At 49.8% G+C, this 13,847-nt stretch overlaps 1 protein-coding gene and 1 long non-coding RNA gene across 7 annotated transcripts in view; both read right to left on the reverse strand.

Annotated features, from left to right (window-relative positions):
- SH3KBP1 (SH3 domain containing kinase binding protein 1) overlaps positions 1-10,573 on the reverse strand; it is a 342,506-nt gene extending 331,933 nt beyond the window's left edge. For 4 of the 6 annotated variants that reach the window (XM_041740052.1, XM_041740047.1, XM_041740050.1 and 1 more), the window contains exon 1: positions 10,161-10,573. In XM_041740052.1, the coding sequence (XP_041595986.1) occupies positions 10,161-10,164 (4 nt within the window). In that variant the 5' untranslated portion in view covers positions 10,165-10,573. The remainder of the gene's footprint in view (positions 1-10,160) is intronic. The other 2 variants (XM_041740053.1, XM_041740051.1) reach the window with 1 other exon arrangement.
- Positions 10,574-10,886: 313 nt separating this feature from the next.
- Positions 10,887-13,269, reverse strand: LOC121482323. Its single transcript, XR_005985591.1, has 4 exons — positions 13,149-13,269; positions 12,473-12,532; positions 11,693-11,768; positions 10,887-11,387 (listed from the first exon to the last, which is right to left on the reverse strand). It is a non-coding gene; the product is annotated as an uncharacterized LOC121482323 (long non-coding RNA).
- Between the last annotated feature and the right edge of the window lie 578 nt (positions 13,270-13,847).

The raw sequence follows: 13,847 nt of genomic DNA on the forward strand, positions 1-13,847 counted from the left end.
TCTTCCCATGGCAAACAGGACTTGTCAGATTGCTTAAGGGGCCTGAGATGGGGAGGACAGCCTGACTTATCCAGGCAGGTCCAACAGAGCATAACGGTCTTTAAAAAACGGGAGGCGGGAGGTTCAGAGTAAGAGAGGAGATGTGACGACAGAAACAGAGGTTAGAGTGATGTGGTCACAAGCCAAGGAGTGTGGGCGCCTCTTCCAGAAGCTGGAAAAGGCAAGGTAATAAATTCTTCTCTAGAGCTTCCAGAAGGAATGAAGTCCTGCCTACCCCTTAATATCAACCCAGTAAGACCCATTTTGGACCTCTGACCTCCAGAAGTGTAAGATTACAAATGTATGATGTTTTAAGCTACTGGATTTGTAGTATTTTGTTACCACGGCAAGAGGAACCTAAGACAGACTAGAAGGCAGAGAAGAGAGTGGAATCTCTTCCCCATGAAGGGAACTGCATAGGCAAGGCTGACACGCCTGAACAAGCATGGAACAAACCAAGGCAGGGGTGGCTGCCGAGCTTCTCAAAGGCTTTGCTAAGGTGTTCAGGATCTAAAGCATCTACAGAAGAGTGGTGACATGGGGTTAATTCCAGAAACACTTGGAGCTCGACTGTACACTGGAAAGAGCTAGGGGAAAGGAAGAAGAGGTGAAGCAAACAGTGGAATAGCTATGGAAGTGACAGGAAAGGTGTTGGTACCCTCCAGGAAATGGGGACTAGGGAGGAGAAGTACTGAGCACAGTGGATAGCAGGCTGTTTGTAGTGTCTAAGACACACCCAGGTGAAGTTGGCTAGAAGGTTAGGAATAATAATTAACTCAACCAATATCAATTTTGGGCTTCCCATGTGCCAGCACAGGGACACAATGACCAAACAGATGTTTACATACTGACTGATAAGTTGAAATGGTGAAAAGGAGATGGTGATTTTTTTTTTAATTTTTATTTATTTATGATAGTCACAGAGAGAGAGAGAGAGAGAGAGAGAGAGAGAGAGGCAGAGACACAAGCAGAGGGAGAAGCAGGCTCCATGCACCGGGAGCCCGACGTGGGATTCGATCCCGAGTCTCCAGGATCGCACCCTGGGCCAAAGGCAGGCGCCAAACCATTGCGCCACCCAGGGATCCCAGGAGATGGTGATTTAAAACCATCTATACATGCTGCACTCAGGGGCTTAAGGACTTAAATTTGTTAGGCAAAGTGAATAATTAATGAGCAATTCAATATTTATAGTATTTAATCCAAGACACTGAGGAGGAAACAACAGTATGAATCGAATTGCACTTCATCTTGCCACTCTGTCCCCCACCTGGGGGCAGACCAGCGGGGGTTGAGGGGGGCACACAACTTCCGTGGCCACTGAAAGGAAATCAGCTTAAGGCCTTTACTGGGCTTTTCTTGCCCACTGAATACAGTTCAGTGAGGACAAACGTCACTGAGGATTTTTTTCTTATTAGTGTTTGTCTTCCCGAAGCTAAGTATAAGCACAGTTTATCACCACAGTAAGGCCCACAAGCTGCATTTTGCTTCGTTGAAGCGTCCCCTAATGAAAACTGTAGACTTGCCTGTAAGATATTTACCCATAAAAGAACAATCAAGTTGAAAACCAAGTGCTCACAGTCACCCCGGATGCCCGTGTACCTTTGCCAACTAAAGAATTCGGGCAAAGAAAGGTACAACTCTGTCAACCTTCTATGTGCAGATTCGAGGGATTGGTTTGGCGGTGCAGTGCTTTCTCCCGTGACTGAAATATCCTAATGAACCCCAGTAATTGCCAAGAGGTTATCCAAGCAACTAACACACGAATGCTTCAGGATGGAAAAGGAAATTCACAAGTCCCCCAAGGGGTGAGAGGGGTGTAACTTGGGGAGGTGGCTAGAGGGACAGAGCAAAGATGAAGTGCCTCCCAAAGGAAACACTGACCAAAATCATTCAAAATCAACAAAGCCATACTTTCTCTTTTCCTGTATTGCTTTGGAATCTTAACTGGGACCCTTGGGCTCCCACCCGGTGTTCTCCAAAGTGCTCGGGTGGCCAGGAGCCCCCGTGGGACATGGATTCTATGCTTCAAGTTCAACACTTGCCAGGGAAGGGTGATGAAACGTTTTCAAAACAGACACCGGGGCTAGTTGCACAACACTGTGAACGTACTTAATGCCATGAAACTGAGGACTTAAAATGGTTGAAACGACAAATTTGGGTCAAGCTATTTCATCACGATTTTAAAAACTAATAATGTAATATGCCAAAAACCACTGAACTGCACACTTTAGATGAGTGAATTGTAAGATATGTGAATTATATCTCAATAAAGCTATTTTTTAAAAAATTTACCAGGGAGGGATCCCTGGATGGCTCAGTGGTTTAGCACCTACCTTTGGCCCAGGGCATGATCTTTGAGTCCCAGGATCAAGTCCCACATCGGGCTCCCTGCATGGAGCCTACTTCTCTCTCTGCCTCTTTCTCTCTCTGTGTCTCTCATGAATAAATGAAATCTTAAAAAAAATTTACTAGGGAAACAGCCTGTAGAAAGAGCCTCCCTGGGGGAAGCAGGACCCTGACGTTTACTGAGAGCCTACCTGTATGCGGGGCTGGTTCTTTCCCATTTCCAGGAAGCAGGGTCCTGCAGCCAGGGGACCTTGTCACTCTGGTTCTCAGAGTCGCAGTCTCATCATCTGACGGTGTGGGCTGCCATGACTGCCAAGGACCTTTCCAGCTCTTCAGTTCCAGGGACTGATGTGTGAGTGGCAGAAGGACCCACCATCTGCCACTCGGCACATAAGCACGTCCCACTAGGAAGGCAACACATCAGGGAAGCCAAACACAGGAGAAAGAAGTTTAACAACTTTGCGACCCAGGGAGTGACAGAGGAGGAACATGAGCTGTGTTAAGACACTTTCTACTCAGAGGACAAAATGGTGAAAGAATGCCAAAGAGCCCAGCCCTGCTTTCTTTCCAGTGACCTCTTGATTTATTCATAAAACAAAGGCTGTGGCTACAGAGGAGACCTTGTGTCCAGAGCAGCTGATGATTAAGAAAGGAAATGGCACCTCAACCATCTGTGTAACACTCAGAGCAGGCTTCCCCCACTTTTGGGGCCGGATAACTGCTGGGGGGCTGTCGTGTACATCGTAGGATGTGTGGCAGCATCTCTGGCCCTCAGATGCCAGTAGACTGCCCTCCCCACACTAGCTGTGACAACCAAGTGTCTCCAGCCATTGCCAAATGTTCCCCTGCAGGGCAAAACTGCCCCTGGTTGAGAACTCCTGCCAGAGAGAATTTTCTTTCTTGTCTCTGCAGTGGTTTGTTGAAGCTGTGTGACATGCAGCATTATCCTTCTCATCCATTGTGGTGGAGGCCACCATGAACTGTCAGCAAACAGACTCTGGCAGCACGTCGGCCCTGGGGGATCTTACAGAAATGCACACACACCCCTGGCAGCCAACAGCTTCCCGAGAATTTCAAGCAGGAACCACACTTGGGTGAAAGGGTTACTCATTCATTCATTCAGTGACACACGGCACTTAGTGCATGCTGGGCAATGAGCCAGGGCAATGAAGTTGGGGACACCCTGTCGGAGATGAACAGACTTCATACAAGATGATGTATTCTATAGCAATCTTTGGAGCAAGCCTCCAAAGATGAACAAGAGGCATAGTAGACTGTCTAACAGCCCCCTAAAGATGTCCACATCTGAAACCCCAGAACCTGTGAATATGTTCTTCCCATGGCAAACAGGACTTGTCAGATTGCTTAAGGGGCCTGAGATGGGGAGGACAGCCTGACTTATCCAGGCAGGTCCAACAGAGCATAACGGTCTTTAAAAAACGGGAGGCGGGAGGTTCAGAGTAAGAGAGGAGATGTGACGACAGAAACAGAGGTTAGAGTGATGTGGTCACAAGCCAAGGAGTGTGGGCGCCTCTTCCAGAAGCTGGAAAAGGCAAGGTAATAAATTCTTCTCTAGAGCTTCCAGAAGGAATGAAGTCCTGCCTACCCCTTAATATCAACCCAGTAAGACCCATTTTGGACCTCTGACCTCCAGAAGTGTAAGATTACAAATGTATGATGTTTTAAGCTACTGGATTTGTAGTATTTTGTTACCACGGCAAGAGGAACCTAAGACAGACTAGAAGGCAGAGAAGAGAGTGGAATCTCTTCCCCATGAAGGGAACTGCATAGGCAAGGCTGACACGCCTGAACAAGCATGGAACAAACCAAGGCAGGGGTGGCTGCCGAGCTTCTCAAAGGCTTTGCTAAGGTGTTCAGGATCTAAAGCATCTACAGAAGAGTGGTGACATGGGGTTAATTCCAGAAACACTTGGAGCTCGACTGTACACTGGAAAGAGCTAGGGGAAAGGAAGAAGAGGTGAAGCAAACAGTGGAATAGCTATGGAAGTGACAGGAAAGGTGTTGGTACCCTCCAGGAAATGGGGACTAGGGAGGAGAAGTACTGAGCACAGTGGATAGCAGGCTGTTTGTAGTGTCTAAGACACACCCAGGTGAAGTTGGCTAGAAGGTTAGGAATAATAATTAACTCAACCAATATCAATTTTGGGCTTCCCATGTGCCAGCACAGGGACACAATGACCAAACAGATGTAGTTCCTGCCCTCCTTAAGCATGGCAGAGAGAAGCAGAAGAGTCAGTATCAGAGTAACGTGATATGAAAGAAACCTGGCCGGCCATTGCTGGCTTGGAAGATGCAAGTGGGCCATGAGCCAAGGAATGCAGAAGGCTCTGGAAACTGGAAAAAGCAAGGAAAGGGATTCTCCCCTAGAGCCTCCAGAAGGAATGCAGTCCTGCCCACATCTTGATCTTAACCCAGTGAGACCTGTATTGGACTTCTGATCTCCAGAACTTTAAAGATAATAAACTGATGACATTTGGGGGCACCAAGTGTTTGGTAATTTATGACAGCAGCAATCAGAAGCTAACGCAGATACCAGGTACAGAAAAATCAAGAACAAATATCAAAAACTCTAATAATGCTAACAATGTATTTTATTTTTTATTTTTTTAAGATTTATTTATTTATTCATGAGAGACACGGTGGGGGGGCAGAGACACAGGCAGAGGGAGAAGCAGGCTTCCCGCGGGAGCCCCATGCAGGACTCGAACCCGGGATCATGCCCTAAGCCAAAGGCAGATGCTCAACTGCTGAACCACCCAGGCATCCCTAACAATGTATTTTAATGTCCCTTCTAAAGAAGAAAAGACTGGTGTGATGCTCTGGTAAACATCCGAGCGTCGCCGAGATGGGCCAGCTAGTGTCACTAATGCCCAGGTGCTGGGGTCTGGCATGGATGTGGTTCATGAAGAATCAATAGTGTACTGTTCTAGTGACTCCACAGAGGTTTGTTCTGAACTAGGAACATATTTTTCTCCTTCTCTAATGCCATGTGTCACTTATAACAATATCTTATATTTGACCAGAGTGCCCATGTGCTCTTCAGTGACCCACATACTCTGAAGCTCAGCTTTCTCACCTGCGAGGCAAGGAGGTTCTATGCCCCGACCTTGACCATGCATGAGAACCACCGGGGGTCTCCTTAAAACACAAATTGCTGGGCAGCCCAGGTGGTTCAGCAGTTTAGCGCCTGCCTTCAGCCCAGGTCGTGATCCTGGAGTCCCGGGATCGAGTCCCACATCAGGCTCCCTTCATGGAGCCTGCTTCACCCTCTGCCTGTGTCTCTGCCTCTCTCTCTCTCTCTCTCTCTCTTATGAATAAATAAATAAAATCTTTAAAAAAAAACACAAATTGCTGGGCTCCACCCCCACCCCCCATGCCCCCTTCCTCCTTCAGTAGGTAGAAATGGTGGCCAGAAAATGTGCATCTCTAACAAGATCCCAGAGAGGCCGATCTTGCTGGCTGGGGGACCACACTCTGAGAATCACTGTATCAGACTCTCCTCTCATGATGAAGGGATTCAAGTATTTTCCGGCCCTCATCCTTCCATTAAGAGCGGCCTTGACTTTGGTTCTCAGCAGCTTGCTCTGTGTGGCTCTGTATCTCTTGCCCTGTATTTCAGGTATCCACTGCGCTTAATGTAGAACAGTCCACAGACCAGAGCTGGCCCATGTTAAGGAAGCAGCCACAAAATACACCTACAGGGCCATGTCCTCCCCGATCACCTCCTCTTCCCTGCCCCCCTTTATCACTTAAGCTCAGAAAAGCAGCCCCGGCCATCCGGGAGCAGGCCGGGCAGTCTCCTCCACTGACCAGACAATTCCCAGGACACCAACATCAGACAAGGCCACTCTGTGACCGGGATGGGACAAGACCAAAACAAGACCACTCTGTAATCCCGTCTGAACACGGAGAACAAGCGAACCTTGTCCAAACCACAGAAGTCCCCACACATCCCCCGATCCTGGCTTATGAGCTTATGGCTTATGAGTGACTGCTGCTTCTTTACCATTCACAGCCTTTGTCCCGTCTTCCCTGCTGCCCGATAAGGTCTACCAAGGGCCCCAATCATGGAATTACCTCGCTTCCGGCCAGCCTCCAGTCCAGAGAACAGCTGGCCTCCTTAAAAGCTCCCCTAAAGCCCCTGCCACAGGCCCAGTCCTCCGTGTGGAACAGGCCCACACAGCTCCCTGCGGTCCATCGCTGCCTCGAGAGAACTGCTTGTTCCACGCCAGGTGTGTTGGGGCCGGGGAGGGGGGCAGTGCCAACCCCTACCCAATTTTCAGATTTCAGCTCAAACACAACCTCCTCAAAGACATCGTTCCCACCCTCTGCAGCCTAAATCACACTGCCCCTCTCTAATCTTTCGTAAGACCAGCAGGGCTTCTAATTTCGTATTGTCATGGGTACTGCATCCAGGCCTACCTCTTCCACTAGCCAGAAAAGCCCAAGCTGGCAGGTCTGTGTGTGTTGCGTGCCTGTTCCTAGCACAATGCCTGGCACAAAGCAGATCAATAAACACTGCATGGATAGATGGGTGAATGGATGAATGCTGACCACTGTATGCAATCTACTTTAAAATAAATTCAAATAGAAGGGCTGATGAGAGATTGTTCGTATTGCCAAAGGAGCTGAAGGTCTGTGCAACCAGGAAGGTAGCAAGGTTTTGCCGGGACCATGAGGACTATAAGGGGGTAAAGTAAGGGTCATGAGCAATAAAGGTAGAGTCTTTTCTTCCATTTTTAACTTTAGAATGTTTGTGGAGACCAACACATTACATTCATTCTAGTTTTAGTTTAGCCATAAAGCAATCTCCCACCAAAACAATACATTGCTAAAAACAGTCCAAACTTTGTTGTTACTCTGGAATTTTCTAAACAAAAATCATTTGCTGGGCTTGCAAATCCTCCACTGTTCACAGATGTGAATCATTAATATTTGTGCAATTGTAATTACAAGAGGCTTTCCCTAGATGTGGCACTGCAGGCATCTGCCTGCAAGCTCTGAGGGCATATTCTGAGTGGGCTTTTGTAAGAGGCCATTTTACAACTAACTGGATTCATTTCAGAGTTAGGGATTTGATGCTCTTCGGTTATTTTTCAGATTAAAGACTATATAATACAATTTTACTGCATTAGCCATCAACAGAAAAATCATTACCAGGCCAAGTAAGAATGCAAGTGTATCAAAGTGATATACTGGTGAAATCTTTTGAAAACCAAGGAGACTTGGGGGATCGAAGAAGGGGGCCGTGCCTGTGTGTGGACATATACCTGCTTCAGAAATGGCACTACTGGGTAGCTCCATCAGAAGACATACAGAATCAACTGTTAAATACCTGTACTTCATCACAAATACACTGCTGAAGATGCTTTAGAAAATAACAGGTGTGGGGGCCACCTGGCTGGCTCAGTTGGTGGGGCATGCAACTCTTGATCACAGGGTTGTGAGTTCAAGCCCCACAGTGGGCATAAAGATTACCTAAAAATAAAATCTTAAAAAAATCAACCAACTCTTCAGGGTGCCTGGGTGGCTCAGTCAGTTCTGTGTCTGACTTGATTTCGGCTCAGATCATGATCTCAGGGTTGTGGGATCAAGCCCCACTTTGGGATCTGCACTGGGTGTGGAGCCTGCTTATGTTTCTCTCTCCCTGTCTCACCCCCACCCCCACTAAGAAAAAAAAAGAAAAAGAAAATAGCAGGCAATCTTTAGCCATAAACTACTATAGACATCTTAAGTTCCACTATATACATGTTAATGAATTAAATCACAGCATTCATTTTAATCTTATCGCCTCTAAGTATTAACACCTGAAATAAATGAAAATCAGTTTCTGCACCCCCTCCATTTTGTAGTGGTCACAGTAAAAAAAGATTAAGCATGAAAGGGCTATAAACTGCAGAAGCAGTCTGTAATTTTCTTAGGAGGCTCTGGATAATGAAAACAGTTCAGACTTGAATAATAAACAGGTCTATTTCTTCTTAACCTGGACTCCTCTTCCCTGTGAGATACAGAAAGCACAGTCCAGCCACAGAAGACATTTGTATTTAACTTCTTTTTTTGTGCAACCCTCTCGGGACACACAAAAAAGGAAAGGTGATCAAAATATCCTATTTGGTTGCCTCAGGAAAAAGCAACCTGTTACTAAGGCGATCAGTAATGTTTAAAGTATATATTTCTGTTAGTAAATTAAATCATCTTACTAGGTGCCAAAGCAAAACAAGAGCGTTAAGCTAAGTGTTTTGTCTTCCATCAGGCAGGAGAGTGTCATACCCCCTCATTCATTCATTCAGTCAGTAAGTCAATAAATATTTATTGAGGGCCTGCTCCACACCAAAGCAAGCAGTGGTGAGCAAAACAGTGCCAACACAGTTCTGTCCTTACAGTCATCGAGCTGACAGGGGAGATAAATGTTAACACAAATAAATATGTAATACCGCTATTTTTAAAAAGGTGCAATAGGAGAAAGGGTAACAGAGAAACTAATTTAGACTGGAGGTTGTGCAGGGACCAGAGAAGGGCACTGAGAAAAAAAGTGACATTGAAGCCGAGAGGCCATCAAATTGCCACCACTTTAGAAAAGGAAAACCATTTTGGCAAATGACCGCAAATGGGATTTTAACTGCCTGTCAACAACTGATTGGGTTAAACCTTCCCCGTTCCAGCGCATCCATGTCATAGGGAGCATCCTATGACAGCTTGCTTGCCTATCAGTGCTGGACTCGCCTACTCAAATCCTATTACCTGAACACAGAAAGGTCTCGCTCTATTATGATTTATTATGATCTACAGCCTTCCTCTGCCTGGCCTAGAAACACCCAAAAATAATCTGCCAAAGGTATGAAAGACAGAGCCTGGCTGCCAGCAAGAACCTTAACTGGGTGGGCCACACGATTGCTAGCCCAGGCAATCACAAGTCCTTTGCCCAAGAAAGTGCCAGATCCTCTGGGCAAGGCGGCTCCAATACGCCAGAGTCTACACCAGGTGGGACCCGGGGGACCTAACGGTTAGTTGCCTACTTGGAACTGCTGTTCGATCAGTAAATCGAGGACTGGATCGCCAGCTCCAGTTCCGAGCCTTCAGACTTAGAGGATGTAGGAAGTGGCCTTTGAGCATCAGGGAGCGGAGAGCTCGCCAGACTGGGAGAAGGCAGGCAGGCAGAGAGGGGGTCAGGGCCGGGGGGAGCGGGGCTCCCAGAGACGCGCCTGGCGCTCAGGGCCGGAGGACGGCGCGCCAGGCCGGGTACTGGGGCGTTTCCCGCAGCACCACCCCCGCGTTGGCCCCCAGCCCCTGGCCGCCCGAGACCCCGAGATTCTGGCTTCCCCCGCGGGGGGCCGGGGGGGGGGGGAGACACCGCGAACCCCGCGCTGGGCCGGAGCCCACCAGCTCCCAGGACCCACGTCCTCAGTGCAGAGGAGGGCGCGCTGGGGCGAGAAAATGGCCAAGACAAAACTCTCCCCGCCCACCCGAAGAGCCAACCACACCCCCTGCATCCCTCAGCCTCAGCCGCCCCGGGCCGGCCCGCGATCCTCCGCCCAGGCCCCCCGGGGGTTCCCGTAGGTGCCGTGCGGGCTCAGCAGGGACGCGAGTGGGAGGGAACGGGGGTGCACGAGGCAGGCAGGGTGCCCACCGCGGTGTCACCCGCCAGGGCCCTGCCCCCGGGGCGTCCTCCCGACTCCGCGGTCCCGGGACAGGCGCGCCGCCCGCAGGCTGAGATGGACACCCGGGCGCCGCGGCGCGGGCAGTCCCCTACTCACCCATTGGCGTCGAGCCGGGCCGGGCCGCCGAGGCAGCGTGAAAGTTGGCGGAGGCGGGCGCGGGGGTCGGACGCCGGGACCGGGGCGCGGGGATTGGGGCGCGAGGGTCGGGACGCGGCGGCGGCTGGGCCGGCTTTCTCCTCAGTAGCGACCGCCGCGGCGGCTCAGCGCCGCCCGCTGCTGCCTCTGCTGCTGCTGCCGCTGCTGCCCCGGGGCGATTCCTGCTGCTGCTGCTGGTGCTGCTGCTGCTGCTGCTGCATCGCGGCCCGCTGCGCCCGGCTGCGCCGGGTTTCCTGCTCCCCGCGAGTGGAAATTGCGAAAAAAAAAAAAAGAAGAAGAAGAAGCGCCGCCCAGCCCAGCGCCCGGCAGCCGCGGCCGCGCAGCCCGCTCTCCCCCCTCCTCGCCGCCGCCGCCGCGAAGCTCCTGCGGCTCAGCCTGCCGGGGACGCGCGGCCGCCGGGGCGGGGGCGGGGCCAACGAGGGGCGGGGCCTGTCCGGGGCGGGGCCTGTCCGGGGCGGGACCGGCGCCCGGGGCGTCCCTGTGGCCGCGGCGCTTGGGCGCCCCCCTTACCGCCCGCGGGAGAGGGACCCAGCTTCGCGAGGCCGCCCCACACCCGCGGCGGCTCGGCTTACGCCCCGGGAAATGCCGCGAGACTCCTCGAGACCGGAGGGGGGGTCGTGGGGGAGGGGGCGTCCGAGAGGGGGGCACGTGGGAAAGGAGGTGGAAGCGGCAGATCCAGAGGGTGCGACGAGAAGTGGAGGACGAGCCGGGGGAGGGGAGACCGTGGGTGGGTGAGGGAATGAACACCTGCTGAGGGTGATGATCCCCGGGATCGGGGATCAAGGCAACCCAAAATAAGCTGTCACGCCGCGGGCTGTTGGGAAGGCAGGAGAAGGGGTCCCTATGGAGGGAGAGAAATGCTACATCCATTCAGAGCAGCGTGGGAAAGGCCGGCCAAGGGCGACTTCGGCTTATAGCCGGCGGTGGAATAGAGATTTGGGCAGACAGAGAAGAACGTAGCAGGACTGGTGGGGCACATCGCCTCGCACCAGGGACCCCCGCAGGGACCCCTCACCCCGACCCCGTGCCTGGGCCAGGTGGGGCTGGGTTGCTCAGCTGTGTTCCCAGGCTCTGATGTTCCCAAGACTCTCCTGAGACAAGGGCAGACTTCCTTCTCCAGCAGGGTACTGACGGTGCCACACAGACGCCCGGACCTGGGCCGCCGACCTTTGAATGGACACCGAAATGAAAACAGGGAATTCACAGGTAACTCACAAGCTCCTTTTTGGGTCCATTCACCACTACACCTTTCGCCATAAATACTCTGCCGGCCAGGACCACATTCATTTACCATCCGGTTATTTCCTTTTCCCTTTCCACCATCTGGTGGTAGGAAGAGATAGTGAAATAGATGGGAGACGTTCAAAAAGAGAAAATAAAACAATTAAGAAATTAAATCACTGGCCCCTGAAAAACGGAGGAGGCTGAAGGTTAGTGGACCCAGAGGGGACAAATAAAGGCTGACCCCTTACCCAATATAGGGCTGTCTTCATACTTCACCCATGATGCTGGGGGCAACTCTGGTAAATTGGTTACATCCTGGGACTTCTGCAGAAAGATATTCCGATCATTGTTTCATTAGCTTAAAAACAAACAAACAAACCCTCTCACAGTCAGGGTCTTACCAGCAAGAGATGAGTAACGTCAACTTTCTAAATGCTTGTCCTGTGTGTCGGAGCAAGCTAAACAAGACACTAACCAAGGGGGAAAAGATGCATCCACGGAGCTGCTGAGAAGGTAGTAGTGACGTCAGTGGCAGACTCCCAAGGAGGGGATTAAAGAACCCAAAATGAAGAATTTGCAATGCTGGAGGCACGGAGGAACACTCGTTGCACCTGCTCCGGGGTCGGTGGTGCCTCACCCGTTACCTGCCTTGGCATATCAGGACCACGAGGCCTTGCGTAGGGTCTCAGAGCTGACAAACGCTGAAACTCATCGAGCCCGGCTAAGCCCACTGTTACTAGGGCTTTGTTTTTCTTGAACCCCACTCAGAAGAACTGCTCTGGGGTCTGTCTGATTCGAAAGGTGGTTCTTTTTGCTAAAGCCAGGGTCACTGGGCTACCCTATCCCTCTCTCAAGAAGACTCGGGGCTCTGAAAACGACTGGGCGTGGTACAACACGGAGATGTCTGAGCTGGATTTATCATGGGCCCGCATCTCGGTGCTGAGGATCCTCGGCTGGCTGGCCAGTGCGTTCAAGAGCAATGGGCCCAAAGTCTTTGATCAGCGTCAGTGATACCCACCATGGCTTACCTGGATGTTGCAGAGACCAATACTCCAAACCCAGCAAACTGGTGGCTGAACTCTAGAGACCTCAAAAAAAAAAAAAAATCAGCAGCTTGTCTCATGTCCTGCTTAATCTTATTCATCTCTATCCTGCATGAGGAAGACAGTGTTCTTGTTTATGTTTCCTCTCAGCTCTGCATGGGTGAAGGCAACTGACCTGAACTTTTGTGTTTTGTTTTTGCTTTGGTCTATTTCAAGTCATACCTTCATGAGTCAGAGAACTCTGTCCCTACTCTTTGATCTGGGTATGCTTCCTGTATGGATAAATATGTCATTTTTTTTTAAAGATTTATTTATTTGAGGGGGAGAAGGAGAGAAAAAAGTCTCCAGCAGACTTCCCACTGAGCACAGAGACCTACACAGGGCTCCAGCCCAAGACCCGGAGATCATGACCTGAGCCAAAATCAAGAGCCTGACACTCAACTGACAGGGCCACCTAGGCGCCCCAATAAACTTATCATTATATCACCAAAGGAGGACTGATGGCAAGACTTAACATTTTTGAAAATCCTGAGCTGTGCCCTAATTTTATTGCCTTAAGTAAACTAAGTGGTATGAATTCTACTCAAACACTGTGAAGTTTCTTCATTTTAAATTTCTCTAAATTACAAAAATGGATATTCTTTCCCACACACACACTTACTATTTGGTTCTCCTGAATTGTTCCTATTGTCCTTTTATCTTGCTTTGAGAAACTTTTGGTGACCAGTCCAGAGGAAGTTAATGTCAAAATTCAAATCCAGCTGCTGACAAGAATAGATGTGTAATTCCTCATCCTGCCTCCCTCTAAAAGGAGTGTTGTTTAACAGAATAGTTAGTGCAATATTTCAAATTACGTGAATCCATCTCATGAATATTGCTAAACAAGTACAGTTGCATTTAATATCACATCTTTGTCCCACGGAACTCCCATTTCGACCAGAATGGATGATGCGTTTTGGAAATGGGGAATAGCTGAGGTGTGACACTTAAAATGATATCACATGACTTAAGAGGCCCCTCTGTGTTACTCAGCTGTGGTAACATTTTGGATAAAAATGGAAAGCAGTCGAGCTTCTGCCTATGAAGCTCTTACAGCTTGTCATGCTCACTCTCTTCAAGTACTCGGACTTGACATCTGTAATTTACATGTAATGAATGATACTTTGCTTTGATAACCTTTAATATCATCTTTACATTAAAAGAAATTACATGCAGAGTGCTCTACAGAAGACAGTCATTATCTGGTGCTTCTGATGAGCTTTATGGAGAAATGGAAATCTCATGGTGCCAGAAAGTAAGGAGGTGCTCAATAAAAACGATGGTGCAAAGCAAAAAGGGCACAGAAGCCAACCTGAAAGAG

This window comes from Vulpes lagopus, chromosome X (assembly GCF_018345385.1).
Source record: "Vulpes lagopus strain Blue_001 chromosome X, ASM1834538v1, whole genome shotgun sequence".
Lineage (NCBI taxonomy): Eukaryota > Metazoa > Chordata > Mammalia > Carnivora > Canidae > Vulpes > Vulpes lagopus.